The sequence below is a fragment of the Schistocerca piceifrons genome, chromosome 8, assembly GCF_021461385.2.
Source record: "Schistocerca piceifrons isolate TAMUIC-IGC-003096 chromosome 8, iqSchPice1.1, whole genome shotgun sequence".
NCBI lineage: Eukaryota > Metazoa > Arthropoda > Insecta > Orthoptera > Acrididae > Schistocerca > Schistocerca piceifrons.
In genome coordinates, this window is record NC_060145.1 from 324,313,979 (window position 1) to 324,329,774 (window position 15,796).

The 15,796-nt window shown below is 41.0% G+C and overlaps 1 protein-coding gene across 2 annotated transcripts in view; it reads right to left on the reverse strand.

Annotated features, from left to right (window-relative positions):
• Nucleotides 1–15,796, reverse strand: part of LOC124711793 (fatty acyl-CoA reductase 1-like) — a 229,908-nt gene that overhangs the window by 125,786 nt on the left and 88,326 nt on the right. For both annotated transcript variants that reach the window (XM_047242013.1, XM_047242014.1), the window contains exon 4: nt 10,896–11,041. In XM_047242013.1, the coding sequence (XP_047097969.1) occupies nt 10,896–11,041 (146 nt within the window). The remainder of the gene's footprint in view (nt 1–10,895; nt 11,042–15,796) is intronic.

The window sequence follows — 15,796 nt, forward strand, 5'->3', positions numbered from 1 at the left end:
GGGCACCACAGCGACACAACGAACTGTTACAAATCTGGTACTTCAAGGAATCTGAGAGCGAGACGCTTTGTAGTGTGCATTCTATTGACCCGAAACCACCGCTATTTCCGAATTCAGTGGTGCCAAGCCAGAGCTCATTGGAGGGCAAGGAGGTGGTATGTTGTGTCTTGTGATGAAAACTGATTCTGCCGGAGTGCCAGTGAAGTCCGTGTGTTGATTACAAGAAGGCCAGCTGGATACACTGGATCTACACCTGGAGTTATAGTTTGGGACGCGATTTCGTATGACAGCAGAAGCACTCTCGTGGTTAACCCTCATACCCGTATTGCAAAATTTGTACGTACGTTAATCACATGAATCGGCCTGTTGTGCTACCATTCTTGAATAGCATTCCAGGGGAGATTTTTCAGTAGGCTAATGCGCACCCACATACCACTACTATAAACCAACACGCTCTACAGAGTGTTGCCAGATCTGTCTCCAATCTAGCACGTATGGGACATCACTGAACGGCAACTTCAGCGTCAGCCAGAACCAGCATTAACCGTCCCTGTGTTGGCCCACTAAGGGCAACAGGCATGGAGCTCCATCACACAAACTGACATCAGTCATCTGTGCAACACAATGTATGGGCGTTGCATGCTTGTATTCAACATTCTGGTGGTTACACTGGTTATTAGTATACTAGCGTTTAACATCTGTAATAGCTTATCTCACACTTACATTAACTTTGAGAGGCACCCACATACCTTGCTCATACTGTGGCATCAAGCAGGCAGGCCTGCAAGATGAGTGGTCTGCCAAGCGAGTGGACTCATTCTTATTTATCGAGTAACATGAACTCTGGTACTCACAATTAAGTTACAAGTTATTCTCCTGTTTGAATATTACGCAACGGAAACGGAAACGCAAATCTGACTATTAGTAATTTACACAACTCTGTTCACTACGCATTGGCAATACCACATTTTCTTATTCAACACGTGCCCATCGCACTGAATATGAATGGCGCACACATTATAAATTCTGGGTATCATGACAACATACTATCCGAAGGAAAAAGCCACCAATCTTTTTCTTTTCGCTATCTTATTTATTCCGAGGAATTCTATAACCTAAACACACAAATTCTATAACCTACAACAATAACACATGAGAAATTCCGCCCAGTGGGCATGGCTTTACATTGGTGATTCTCTATCTTATGGTCTCGTAATTATTTAACGCTACAGTGCACTTTCTGGATAGGATGGTGGATCTTTTGCTATATCTCACACTTCGACTCTCACACCCATCGTCACGAAAATTTCCTCCAGACCGAGTGGTACAAAAAGGAACATGCATAACCCACTGCCTCTGAAACTATCTTGTTACTCTCCCATGCCAACCACCCATATTTAAATTTCGTGAAATACATCACACTGGCAACATACAATACAAAGAATAGTCACAACGTTATAATCACATCACTTTCAGCTTTCCCACTTCAGTTTGTATTTATCCCAGTTTCACATGACACTGCCCCACTTCGTAACTTTTCTTTCCTACTATGAACTCTGGAGGATATATGCACGTCTTCCTGTGCAATGCAAGCCAAGTGGCGTTGCTGGATAGACGGCTGACTCACCTTGCTTATCTCTCAGAGTATTATAGTTTGAATCAAGCGTCACACGGAAACATAACACACAAAGTAATATTAAGAACATATTCATCACACACGTGAGTCCTCAACTGATACCATGGACGAGTACTTCTCTTTATCCTTTGTCTCATCCACAGATTGAGACTCACACAGTACTCACCACATCTATCATTTCAAGTCCTGCACACGCCATTTCTTAAATATTTCCAACTTATAGTACACACACTAGTAATTCAGCTTAACTTAAGCACTCGGAGTATTTCAACTTACTGCTACACGTGGTTTCATTGTGTCCGTTGGTCACTTCCGAAGATTACTACGATCCCCTTAATATTAGCTGCCTGACATTTAATTCTCCCCACAAAAGTTCCTGTAATAGATAAATTATTATTCCAAACTACTCTTAAGTATTTCACTTGCATACCATGTCTCCACTCTTTTGTCTTTACGGAGCACACCTAAGACAGGTCTTACCAACACTAGGTCCAGCGGCAGAGTGCTGAAAAAATGGCCGTTCTTCAGGTCATCTCGCACTTCTGCCGAAGTGGGGGAGCACCTTGCTACCGTATTGGTCAGCCATATTTCAGGCGCTCAAAGCTCCGGTAAATTTCATCTCTTTGGTTCCACCAAAGGTGACAAAAGGACTGACTCAAAGATGATCGTATATTTACATTCACTATCTGTAGTTAGCAGACGACCATACATTCATTCATTTCGCAGATCTCACCAAATTGGATGTAGGGATTTATTTTGTGGGAGTGCACATGTGATCAGTTAAGTAAATAAATTGTCATTCTTTCCTACACTGGTATCTGACTTCGGTTTATTAAGTGAAATTGAGTTATTATTACAAAAAATATGTTATTCTGACAAGAATAACGAAGAATGTTGTACCTATTTTCAATGTCGGGCGGTATTGTACCCTTTCAACTTGTGATCTTGGAACGTTAATCACGTAAATATGTGACCTAAACAATAGTATTCCCGAAATTTCATTACTTCTCAACGATTACTTTTTGGTGTTGCGATTTTTTTCCGTCAGTTATAATACGAAAGAAAGACAGAAGAGGAAGTGCCCATACCTGTGGCCAAAAATCTCTTAGTGGCTACATTACGGAAGCGTATTGTCAAGCCTTATTCAGACTGTGTACTGGAAAACAGTAAATAACCGAATAACGATTTTGAAGGAATGGTTTGATGTGTGTCTGTCGTCCAGATTTGGGTGACGTTGCAACTTTTTTTTGTGGAGAACATTTAGAAACATTACATGTGCAGTGTTACCCAAAATAACCAGCGACCTGACTGCAAAAGACTTTTTTCGAAATCAGTTTGTTAATTATTTTATACACTGTGTCATTAAGTATGACGAACTGCCCTTAGGGATTTAGTGTGGAAGACATCCAGATACGTCACTGAAAATTCCTCCTCATGAGTGATTAATAAGACGTGTGTTTCTAAAAACGTATAATAATATGTAACTGGAGGGGTAAAAGTATTTAACTGCAAGTGCAAAAGGATTAAATTATTTTAACAGTAATGTTAAGCACTTACACTAATTGTTTATTTTATGAGAAGGCTTATTTCATAGTGAGAAAGAAGCACCAGCGTGCTGGCAATTAGATGTTGAAATGGAGAGTGGTAGTAGTTTTGTTCTTACTAAAATATTAAATGGCCGTTAATTATTTCTCTAAATTATTGATGTGCAATGGATCTTATTAAATGTCATAATTAATACTAGTTGATTGTTTCACAAACGTTTAAAATGTGCCGTATATTATTAAGTGTGTTATTACAGTTCAGTTGCTGTTACTTCTGTAGCAGCTTGTTCCAATATCATCGCTTGTCGAGTGCTACAGAGAAATCTAAGTCATGCCAGAGCGCAACAGTTAAACTAAGCGAATTTTTCGCCATCAGTTTAGTGGAAGTGACTAATAAACCTACAAACAACGATGAATTTTATGTATAAAGCATGTGAATCAGATTTTTATTCCAAAAGGAGAAATAAAAATTAACTTGAAGTAACAAGAATAAAATACTTTTAAAGAGAGATTTCAGCCATAGTGGTTAGCCGAAAGTGCAGAGCAGATGATGTTTATTCCTGCTATCAGCACCTATCGCTAAGATGTCAAGTAGCAAGCCAGCACTTCCTAAATTCAGACTGGGATATTTAGCGTAATGATAGGTTAGTCGCCAATGGTTGCAGAGTATTTATTGCAGTAAAAAATTCAATAATACCTAGCGAGTTGATCACATTTAACCGCGTGTTAATTAATCTGGTTGAAGTTAAGCATCAAAAATAAAATGGTAATCTGATAATTTTATGGACCACCTGCATCAGGAACTGTAGTGCTAGAGCGCTTCAGAGAGAACCTGCAGAATTTCATGAATATGTTTCTTGATCATTTTAATGTAACATAGGATGGGCTCTGAGCACTATGCGACTTAACTTCTGAGGTCATCAGTCGCCTAGAACTTAGAACTAATTGAACCTAACTAACCTAAGGACATCACACACATCCATGCCCGAGGCAGGATTCGAACCTGCGACCGTAGCGGTCGCTCGGTTCCAGACTGTAGCGTCTAGAACCGCACGGCCACACAGGCCGGCTAACATAGGATGGCTTCCACTTGCCAGGTATAGGGGAGTGATATCAAAACTGGTGCCAGAGATAGGGATTCGTGTGATGTTGCACTGAATGACTTGTCGAAAAATTATTTCGAACTGACAGAGAAACAAATCGTGAAAGTAACGTCTTAGGCCTCGTAACATAAAACAGACCAGAACTTCTCGTATCAGTTAACGTCGAAGGACGGTTGGGGGGAGGGTGGATAGTCAGTGATCATAAGGCTGTGGTAGCACTTACGTGAACAGATATTACAAGAAATGTGATGAAGGACAGGAAGATATTTTTGCTTTGCAAGAATGACAGGATACAAATTGTAGAGTATCTGTGTAGTCTACGTCAAGTATTCAGTATTCGGGATGAAGATGTGGAACACAAATGGGAAAAAATTCAAAAGCATCGTTCAATATGCCTTAGACAATTATGTTCTAAGCAAGGTCTTCAGGGACGTGAAAGAGCCACTGTGTTGTAACAGTCTTGTTAGGAAAGTGCTCTGTAAACGAAGAGAGCTTTACCACAGATTAAAGAGATGTCAAAATTTAGCTGAGAAACAGAATGTGAACGGAACGGAAATGAGCGTAAGGAGAGTAATGAAAGAAGTGTTCAATGACTATGAATGTAAAATTTTGACAACCGATCTGATTGAAAACGTTAAGAGGTTTCGGTCTTACGCAATACCAATAGGCAATTCGAAATCATCTGTTCAGTGACTATAACGGCACCGAAACGGAAAATGAGATATAGGAGGTCCAAACATTGTATTCGGTCTTCCGAAACTGCTTCACTACAGTAGACCGTAATAGGGTCCCTTCGTTACATAACCGTAGGAACTTCAAAATGGCAGATATTGAGGTAACTGATCGCGAAACAGAAAAACAACTGCAATCGCTTTGTAATGTAAAGGCATTAAAACCTTACGAGATACCTGTAACATTCTACAGATATTTTGTGGAAGAACCCTTAGTAGTCCAGTCAAATAGTAGATATACCTTGCAAAAGGTGGGGTAGAAGAGTTTATTTTTTCAACTCGTTCATATGGTTGGAAAGATTAGAAAACCGAGTTTTGCCAACAAAATTTCGCTTGGGAAAACTTTCTGCAGTCAAAAAACTTCGAAAAATTCGGACTTTTTTCAGTTTTTTCAAAATATCTCAGTTTCATTTGCTCCTATCGCTTTGACGTCTATTTTATTTTTTAAAGAGCACAAAATTCTCTACAAATTTGATTCTTGCCATTTTTTCTGCTCCCAATATCTAAGGCGCTACAGCGCCTCAAACAATACCAATTTTTCAAATTTTGAGCATAGTGGCAAGATACCTAATTTTGGAGCACTATATTTTCATTTTCTGTTTGTGTAGTATAAATACATTATACATCATGTTGTAAGTTGGAATTTACCAGCTCACTTTCAGGTATTCAATTTCTCTGCATGCAACATGAGGATTGCTGGGCACCCAAACCGAGCGAGGTGGCGCAGTGGTTAGACACTGGACTCGCATTCGGGAGGACGACGGTTCAATCCTGCGTCCGTCCATCCTGATTTAGGTTTTCCGTGATTCCCCTAAATCATTCCAGGCAAATGCCGTGATGGTTCCTCTGAAAGGGCACGGCCGACTTCCTTCCCTAATCCGAAGAGACCGATGACCACGCTGTCTGGTCTCCTTCCCCAAACAACCAACCAACCAACCAACCTGGGCACCCAACTATTGTGATTCTTACATCACTACCTGAAGTTCACTATGGGCCCCCTCAGCCCTGGTATTTGTAAAACTATAAATATAAAAATACATCATTAATAGACATAAACACACACACACACACACACACACACACATACACACACGCACACAAAATAAATTGTCTCAGGAAACTGAATTATTATTAGCTGCAATAGGAAACCTAGGTACGTAATTATTTTTGTGTATAAAAGCCACACAGTTGACATTAAACATAAGTAGCTTTATTACAAGTAAAATGCATTGCCAGTTACTAAAAAATGTTGACAGTTCTGGGTGTGTAATACTTGTAATATTGCACTTAAGCGCAATTGAGACTGATATGAGCATCACTTCCAACGTTTTGATGGGCCAGGTTCCTCAGTGTCACCAGAAATACCTTGAATTACGGATTCAGGGTCTGTACATAGAATTGATCCCAGATTGACCTCTTCTTTAAACAGCGGGTCAGCCTCAGCAAGTTCGTTGGTTTCGTCAGCGGTTTCCTCAACATCCTCCATAACATCTTCTTCACTGTCTTCATATAAAAAGTTTGGCACGTTTTCACAGTTGACCCCAATACATTTTTTGCAAATTGAAGAACATTTCAAACCCACTTTTCTGCAGGAGCACGCTCCGCCACAGTTCAGCTTGCATGAGCATGAAACAATGTGAAGAAGTGCTTCAGGTGCTGGATCTTGGCTCATTATAACGGGTATTGGACCGTGGTCACTGTGATTCCAGCCCCATTTCTCAGGAGGTTACCAGTTTCCCATCCAACTTCGGACTTGTTGGTAAGTCCGCAACGAATGATATTGTGCAGCATCCTGTGTAGGTGGCAACCGTGCAAGATTCAGTTTGCTTTTGTGGCAGACTTGTCGAATAGCTGGTACCGCAAATGGTCTAGTGTGTGGGAGCTGCTGACAGCTCCACTATACAATGCGATAGTAACCTGTTCTCCTGCAGTTATTATTTCCTCACGGGTAGCATGTGGTTTATTGAACGTGCAAAGCGCTGAGGTTAGGTGTTTGCTTTTCATAACAATATTGCAGCACTTAATATTTCCTAGACCAAAAAAAGCAGATGTTGTATCACATCCGCTAAAGGCGTGAGTGAACAGAATATATTCAATGTCAAACTTGTAAGATGCAGTGGAAAATCACTCGTCTTCTGCATTTCCTCTTCTTGGCTTTAAGAAAAATAAGTTTTCAATGCCTTGCCCCAAACTGTTCATGAGTACAAGCAGGTCAACATCTTCTCCTACAATGACAACACTTCCAAAATCTTTGGTTCTTGAAATGGCAGATGTTACAATTATAATCTCAGCATCTTCTTGTGCCTGGTGCACTTCAATGCTACACTACAGAAATTGCATTTCAAGAAGTGTGAACCGAGCGAGGTGGCGCAGTGATTAGCACACTGAACTCGCATTCGGGAGGACGACGGTTCAATCCCGTCTCCGGCCATCCTGATTTAGGTTTTCCGTGATTTCCCTAAATCGTTTCAGGCAAATGCCGGGATGGTTCCTTTGAAAGGGCACGGCCGATTTCCTTCCCACTCCTTCCCTAACCCGAGGTTGCGCTCCGTCTCTAATGACCTCGTTGTCGACGGGACGTTAAACACTAACCACCACCACCAAGAAGTGTGATGAAACGCATCTTGTTTCGTTCGTTGTACAAGAACTTGTACTGAGGGAGCTGGTTCAACATCTCTGATTCAACCACAACGTCAGCCAAAGAATGTTGTTTGGACCTACGAATCCTCTCAGCACTCTTTGTGCTACATTTGTCTCCCTCACATGGATACCCATCAAATACAATAGCAAATTCAGATCCAAAATGACGTTCAGGTAAGAAACATAGCTTTGGGCTATTGACTTGAAGCAAACATTTCGAGTCCAAGTCACTTTGTGCATAAGGTACCCTCCATCAATGACAAAAAATTTACTCGGTCCACCTGACTTCACATCTTCCACTGGAACGAAGGCATTGTAGAATGTAGATTTTGTTCCTTTTCGCATGCCTTTTTCTGAGAATAGGGACATTGGGTAAGGAGCAAGTTCATATTTCAGAAAGGCTTTCAACTCTTCTTCACTTTGTTTCATTAAACAAATCCTTTTGAAAAGAGTTAAAGGATCAACAGGAGTAATTTTAGTGCTCCCAGCTTTTACAGAATTGAACGCAGAAAGTAGAGTCACAACTTTATCTTTTCTACGAAACTTTACATCGTGGAAATTGTGACCAACTATTCTTTGCTCGAAATTTGAAAAATTGGTATTTTTTGACGCGCTGTAGCGCCTTAGATACTGGGAGTAGAAAAAATGGTAAGAATAAAATTTGTAGAGAATTTTGTGCTCTTTAAAAAAGGAAATAGACGTCAAAGCGATAGGAGCAAATGAAACTGAGATATTTAGAAAAAACTGATAAAAGTCCGAATTTTTCGAAGTATTTTGAGTGCATAAAGTTTTCCCAAGAGAAATTTTGTTGGCATAACTTGGTTTTCTGACCTTTCCAACAATATGAACGAGTTAAAAAAATTAAATCTTTTACCCCACTTTTTGCAAGGTACAGGCTTTTCTTCTGACAGTTTCACTGGACTATAGGTCACTGGAGCAACGAAAGATGCCTAGCGACTGGAAAAAAGAGCAGGTTATTCGCGCTTCCAAGAATGGTTGTAGGACAAACGCGCGTAATATTATAGGTCTACACAGGTGACGTCAATCTGTTCAGAAATATGGAACAAAAATGGATCAAATGGCTCTGAGCACTATGGGACTCAACTGCTGTGGTCATAAGTCCCCTAGAACTTAGAACTGCTTAAACCTAACTAACCTAAGGACATCACACACATCCATGCCCGAGGCAGGATTCGAACCTGCGACCGTAACGGTCGTGCGGTTCCAGACTGTAGCGCCTTTAACCGCTCGGCCACTCCGGCCGGCAATTATGGAACATATTTTATGTCTATGTATTATGACGTTTTTGGGAAACAGGGATCTCCTCTGTGAAAAATCAACATGGATTCCGCAACCACTTCGGTTCCCCCCAGGTGCTGTTTGCATGCCTTCAGGAGCTAGAGCAACCGCAAGGCAGAGTGCGTTTGAAGTTTCAGGTAAGTACATTTGTTACGTGCTCAACCTAGACGCGTGGGCGGCACACAAGATGTTTCCGAAATGCAGAGTCTTAGAGGGATCATTAGCCGTTTTATTCACGCGCAATGTAATGTTGTACTATTGAAGACTTCTGCTCCCTCCCCCCCCCCCCCCCCCGCCCGCCTCCTACCCCTTGACCACCCTACACGCCATAGGAAGTCACGACAAATGAGAGACGAAAATACGTAAGTACCCTTTACTGCCACGCATCATGTTCAAATTTGTAGACTGGTTTGGGACGGTTCCTGAACCTGAACACATCAGCAAAAATTACGGTCGCGCTGCCATATAAAGTGGTCAGAGCAAGTTTAATGTGGATGAAGCCGCCCACAACGTGCTTAGAAAGGACTGAAACGTCCAAAAGTAGCAGTGTTAAAGGTTGCCAAGAACACCTTTTTGTTGCTTATAGCACTGCGAACTGTCGTTTTCGACCGCGAAATGTGTGGGAACCAACGCCCAAGGAAAGGGACTGATTTCATTGACGCCCTTTAGGCCACCCTCTGAGGCTTTTTCGTGCTGATTCTGAGCGGCGTGTGTCTGCATTGTTTTCCTCAGCCACTCAAAGAAAATCGCGGTTCTAACGTCCATCGCAAATGAGTAAAAATAAGGGGTGAAATGTGGGTAAGAGAGGGTGTGGCGGCCAGGTGTCACTGTGACGTCATTAACCGACCTTACACGTCACATGAACTTATGAGCTGTGGCCTTTGTTTTGCACGTGTCAACACCTTGCTGTTTGAAGCGTTGTCCAGTCCATGGGAGAGGTTGCAGGGCGCCGCGATTTTGCATCATTACGGAGGAATGTTGTACGCACCTTTCAGCCGAATTTCAAACTTGTGCTTCGCAATGGGACACAATTATAGGGTTAAAAAACATTCAACAACCAAGATCACATAACATATTTCTTCATTCAAGACAACCGGTTTCAACAGTCTTTGCTGTCATCTTCAGGTTTTAAAAACCATTTTATTGTAAAATATGTTCATTTCACGCTAAACCTCACGCATAAGATATCAAGCCGATAAAATTCAGCACATTTTAAATGTTTGTCACCGTCAAAATCTTTAAAAGTATAAAACACCTTGTCCAAAAGACCATGTCCATATACATATTGCTCACAGGTGCTTGTTACATCATACAAACACGCAACACAATAGAATATCTATTTACAGATACTGGACACTTTCTAAACAGTGCGAATCCACTTTAAATGGCGTATAACGCACGACTCAAATGGATGTTGAATGGTTTTTAACAATTTAAACAGATCACCCTTCAGTACTCTCGAAATGAGAAAATTCAAACAATTATGGGGTTTCGAAAAAGTGATCCTTTAATTCTGTTAAACAGTGCACTTGTTCTTTATATTTTGGATTTGATTCCAAATAAGAAATTGATCTTTAAAAAATGAACACCATCAAACAGAGCTGTTTGGAACTAATTTCGTAGTAACGAAAATAAAGTTATTCTGCACCACAGTACCAAGGACTTGTCGAATTCGTCACACAGAATCGCTGGTGTAATGCTTTGCAAAGGAACAGTAGATCGATGTTGCTTATGTGATTATAATGTTTCGGCTTATCAGTGTAGGGCTGAGAGCATTATGGTAGCCCTAAATACACCAAATGCCAATAAAAATAAGTGAATGGGAAATACTGGTTCTTTTTCTTTTGCTGAATACAAATCTACAGATTCAAAGTGTATGTAGCCTAATAAAAACTGCTGCAGTTCTCTGTAGGATAGAAAACTGTGAAAGTTAATCACTCACAGTGGGAGTATCTGCGCCAGTTGTTCGTCGTCCATGATCCTGATCAGCTTCAGTAGCTCTTCAGCCTTCAGTCCTGGAGGGTAGAACTTCTCCTCTATTTCGTCTCTGGGGGCATTCGAATATGCCGTCGACATGTAGACGAAAGCCTGCAACCAAGGAATAAAAATCCCTTAATTTCTGTGGTAATACTTATGGCCTGTGAGAAAAACAGCGGAAGATGTGCTCGAGAGCATGTGAACCTACTTCTGATAGTAAAGACATTCTGTGACTAGAGTCCGTATTCATTTCAACGACATAATTCTTATCTGTCGAAATAAGATGAGTGATTAAGCAAATATGAGATGTTTATTGTTTTGGTATGTGAAGGACAAAGATTTGGACGACATTTTAGTACATTTCTGTTGAATGTATACCTCACCACGGCGATTTTTAAAACTCCACTGGCAACGAAGAATTTTCTAGTTCCTATACAGGGAGCATCATAATCGATGGCGTAAACGCATACAATTAAAAAGTACTTCTACATCTTCATCTACTTCTATGTCCATATTCCTCAAGCCATCGTGTGGTGCGTGGCGGGCGGTACACATTACCACTAATACTCATTTCCTTTCCTGTTCCAACTGCAAAGAGAGCGAGGGAAAAACGTCTATCTATACGCCCCCGTACCAACTCTAATTTATTTCTCTTTATCTTCGTAGTTCTTACGTGAAATGGACATTGGCGGCAGTAGAATCATTCTGTTTTCAGCTTCAAATGCCGGTTATCTAAATTTTCTCTATAATATTCCGCAAAAAGAACGTCGGCTTCTTTCCAGAGATTCCCAGTCGATGCACATAATCAGTCAGTCAGAGCCATTCCCAGTCGATAATTTTAGATAACATTACTGGGGTTTAACAGAGATCTTCGAATTAAGTAAAATTAGTAAAAAAGACTCTCACAGTACAATAATTTATCAAAAATATGACTGCGCGATCGAGAATATTTTCCGGTAATTTTATTTCCCGTTGAGTTCTCAAAGCATCCCGTAATAGTTTCGTGTTGATGGAATCTTCCTGTAACAAATCCAGTAGCCCGCCTCTGAATTTATCCGATGTCTTTCTTTAAACTGACCTCCTGGTGATCCAAAATTCTCGAACAGTACTCGAGAATGGGTCGCACTAGCATTCTATACGTTGTTGTCTCCTTTACAGATGGATCACACTTTCCTACACCAACTAGAAGTTTTGTCGAAGCAATCTTGCACCCTCCTACAGTCACTCAAAGATGACATCATCCCGACACCACATCATCATCAGCAAACAACCGCAGATTGGTGCTCATCCTGTCCGTCAGATCATTTATGTATATAGAGAATGACACCGACCCTATCACACTTTCCTGGGGCGCTCCTGACCACACCCTTGTCTCTGAAGAACGTTCGCCGTCGAGGAGAACCTAGTGGATTTTATCACATAAGGAGTTTTCGTGGCACTCACTTACCTGTGTACCCTCCTTAACAGACTGGACTGGGGCACATTGTCAAAAGATCTTCGGAAACCTAGGAAGATGAAGTCTGTCTCTTGCCTTCATCCACGATGTACGGGATGTCATGTGAGAAAATGGCAAACAGAGGTAGGCACGATCGATGCTTTCTCAAACTGTGCTGACCTTTGGGCAGAAGCTTTGTCCGTCTCAGGGAAATTTGTTGTATTCAAACTGAGAATATGTTTAAGAATTCTGCAGAAAACCGATGGTAAGGATATTGGTCTGTAATATTGCGGATCTTTTCTTTTACCATTCTTATGTACAGTCGTCACCGGCGCTTTTTCCCCCGTCGCTTGGGACTTGGCGCTGGGCGAGAGATTCGCGATAAATGGAAGCTAGGTAAGGGATCAGTGCCACAGAGTGCTATTTTTAAAACAGAACTGGGATTCCATCAGGATCTGGAGACTTATTTGCTTTCAGTTCTTTCAGTTGTCTCTCAGTGAGGCTTCTTACTATGTTCTTCATATGGGAGTCTACGCGATGGCCAAACGACGGTGTGTTTGTACGATTTGCCTCCGTGAGCGATCTCTTACATGTGAAATTTAAAACTTTGGCTTTACTTTTTCTGTCTTCTACTGCCACACCAGAGTGGTCAACGGGTGACTGGATAGAAGCCTTCCACCCGCTTAGCGATTTTACTTAGGACTAGAATTTTTTCGGGTTCTCGGCAAGGTCTCCCACTAAGGTACGACGGTGGTAGTTATACGCTCCGTGCATTGATCCTTTTACAGAAGCATGAGTTTCTACTGGATGGTAAAAGCAAAAAAGTCTTTTAAACTTGGGCTCTAAAATGCGAAACTTAATATCTATGAGCACTTCGTCATCTTTGATACTGTGAATTAAATTATTCTACACCAACCTCTTTGCTTTCCATATTTTGAAAGTCGCTAGTAAGGACAAAAACAGGAAAATAATGAACAGTGAATATGGGTTCTAGAATGCATACCTTAACAGCTACGAGCACTTGTTTATCTTCCCTATTGTGGAACACATCTCTCCTTCTGGAAAGAACGTACTCTTAGCTGTTAGGGTATGAATTTTAGAGCACATCTTTACTGAAAAACTTTTTCTCGTTTTGTACGTACTGCCTCCTCTCAAAGTATGGCAAGCAGAGAGCTCAAAAGTCTGCAGTGATAGAGCACAGAATGAGCACCAACGAAGGCCACACATTTGCTTCTGAATAGCCGAAACCGGCCGCGGTGGCTGTGCGGTTCTAGGCGCTGCAGTCCGGAACCGCGGGACTGCTACGGTCGCAGGTTAGAATCCTGCCTCGGGCATGGATGTGTGTGATGTCCTTAGGTTAGTTAGGTTTAAGTAGTTCTAAGTTCTAGGGGACTGATGACATAAGATGTTAAGTCCCATAGTGCCCAGAGCCATTTGAACCATTTTTGAATAGCCGAAGGTGCTGTGCCACGCTGACGGATTCTGGGATTCGGGTAGAAATGAGTCGCTGCTACAGGTGAGTGTTTAAGAAAACCATGTACCAATTCTGTCTGCGTATACAATGTGGTAAGATTTGTGTGCAGGTGCGAGAAGATGATTTAAATGTTTGTGTAACCTGTATCTGAGATAGAGCAAAGGAACAAGTCCCGTATTCACCTAGAGGAATGTGGGAAACCTCCTAAAAGCTATAAGGGGATTATGAATGCCCGTTTTCTCGGGAGCTATCCAAGGTAATAAAACAAAGCCGTGCCAGGCTATTGAGTCATATCTTATACATATTCCGGTCTACTATCAAGTGCGTAACTTTGTTAGGAAAAAACACGAAATTTTTATGAAAGTTCTTAAAAATTTATGTAATTGAAAAAAAAACATATTTTTATGATCAAATTATGAGCGCTATCTTTATCTTTGTAGATCCACATAAACATAATACAGCTGTCAATAATAAATGAAGTTTTAGAGCTATAGCTTAAATATTTTATGAGAGTGCGAAACATTTGTAAAATAAGTAGTTTTTCAGAAATCGCACCTGATAGTTGAAGTAAAGGAAAATTCACTGCTGAATGAAGAGACAGCCAAAAAGCCTCCAGCTGTGAAATCTTTATCTTCTTCAGTATCAACTAGACGCAGTCTCTTTCTTCGTCTGAGGGATCTTGCGGCTTTTGTTGTTCAAATGGTTCAAATGGCTCTAAGCACTATGGGACTTAACATCTGAGGTCATCAGTCCCCTAGACTTAGAACTAATTATACCTAACTAACCTAAGGACATCACACACATCCATGTCCGAGGCAGGATTCGAACCTGCGACCGTAGCAGCCGCGTGGTTCCGGACTGAAGTGCCTAGAACCGTTCGGCCACAGCGGCCAGCTTCTGTTGTCTTTTTGACCATAATTTCTGCTTTGGAGACTCGCTGTCTATCCATATCTCGTAGGAATGCTTCTGTATTATCGCCAAACTTAATTTCAAATTGCTTTAGAACCGTTATTCTACTTGCATTTCCATAACTGAAGGTGATCACAGCATCGTTGACCCCAACCGTCAGTGTCTTCCAGTCACAAATACGTTTTTTGCAACTAGGTCCATACAACACTGTTGAAAGACTCATTTACATTTTGAGTTTTTCCTGTGAAGCATTTCTTCAGAAGATCTGGATGTGCTACGCTCTATATATTGACTTTATTACTGCTCCAACAGCTTCAGGGATGGTGTTTCCATGGGTATATTTGGTTACTGCTGCTTCACATTTGTGAACAGTTGTCTAGTGGCTTCTCTTAACTTGATGTCTTGACGAAAATCGTTACCCATACTGCTTTCCTCATTCTTCCAGGTTGTCTGTATTCTTCCTAAAGGCTTGGACATAGTATTCACTTAGCTGATCGACTGTTTTATCAGCCACACGTCCTCTAATAGTCTTGCTATCTTCAAACATTTTGCTAGAAAAGTTCTGACTGATTTTACGCAGTTGAGTACCCATTCGTTTCTGCACATGACAGAAACTTCTTAACTTTATCGGTATTAGGTCATCATAGGGCCCGCTATCAATCACTGATCTATGTGTAAAACGTCTCCTTCGGAAAATTAAGAAAGACTGTACTGATAAACCTCTTACGTTATTTGATTTTCAAACAGATGAGCAAAACTGAACGTACTCAGAAATTTCTCTCTTTACTTATTTTGATCATCACTAAACTAACACACAATATTTTTAGCGAAACGCAACCTGACTTTCAATAATCCCCAAAAAATAATGGCCCTAACTAACATTAACCTATACTTTTCATGAATCACTTACCTCACAGAAATCTTCGTTACTCGATCTACTGCAATGCAGCGAACGCCAATACTGCAAACTAAATAAAAGATTCTAACTACTGAAGGCACTAACTACTGATAGGGATAGTTAGCAAATGAAAGATCTTTATAGAGAACA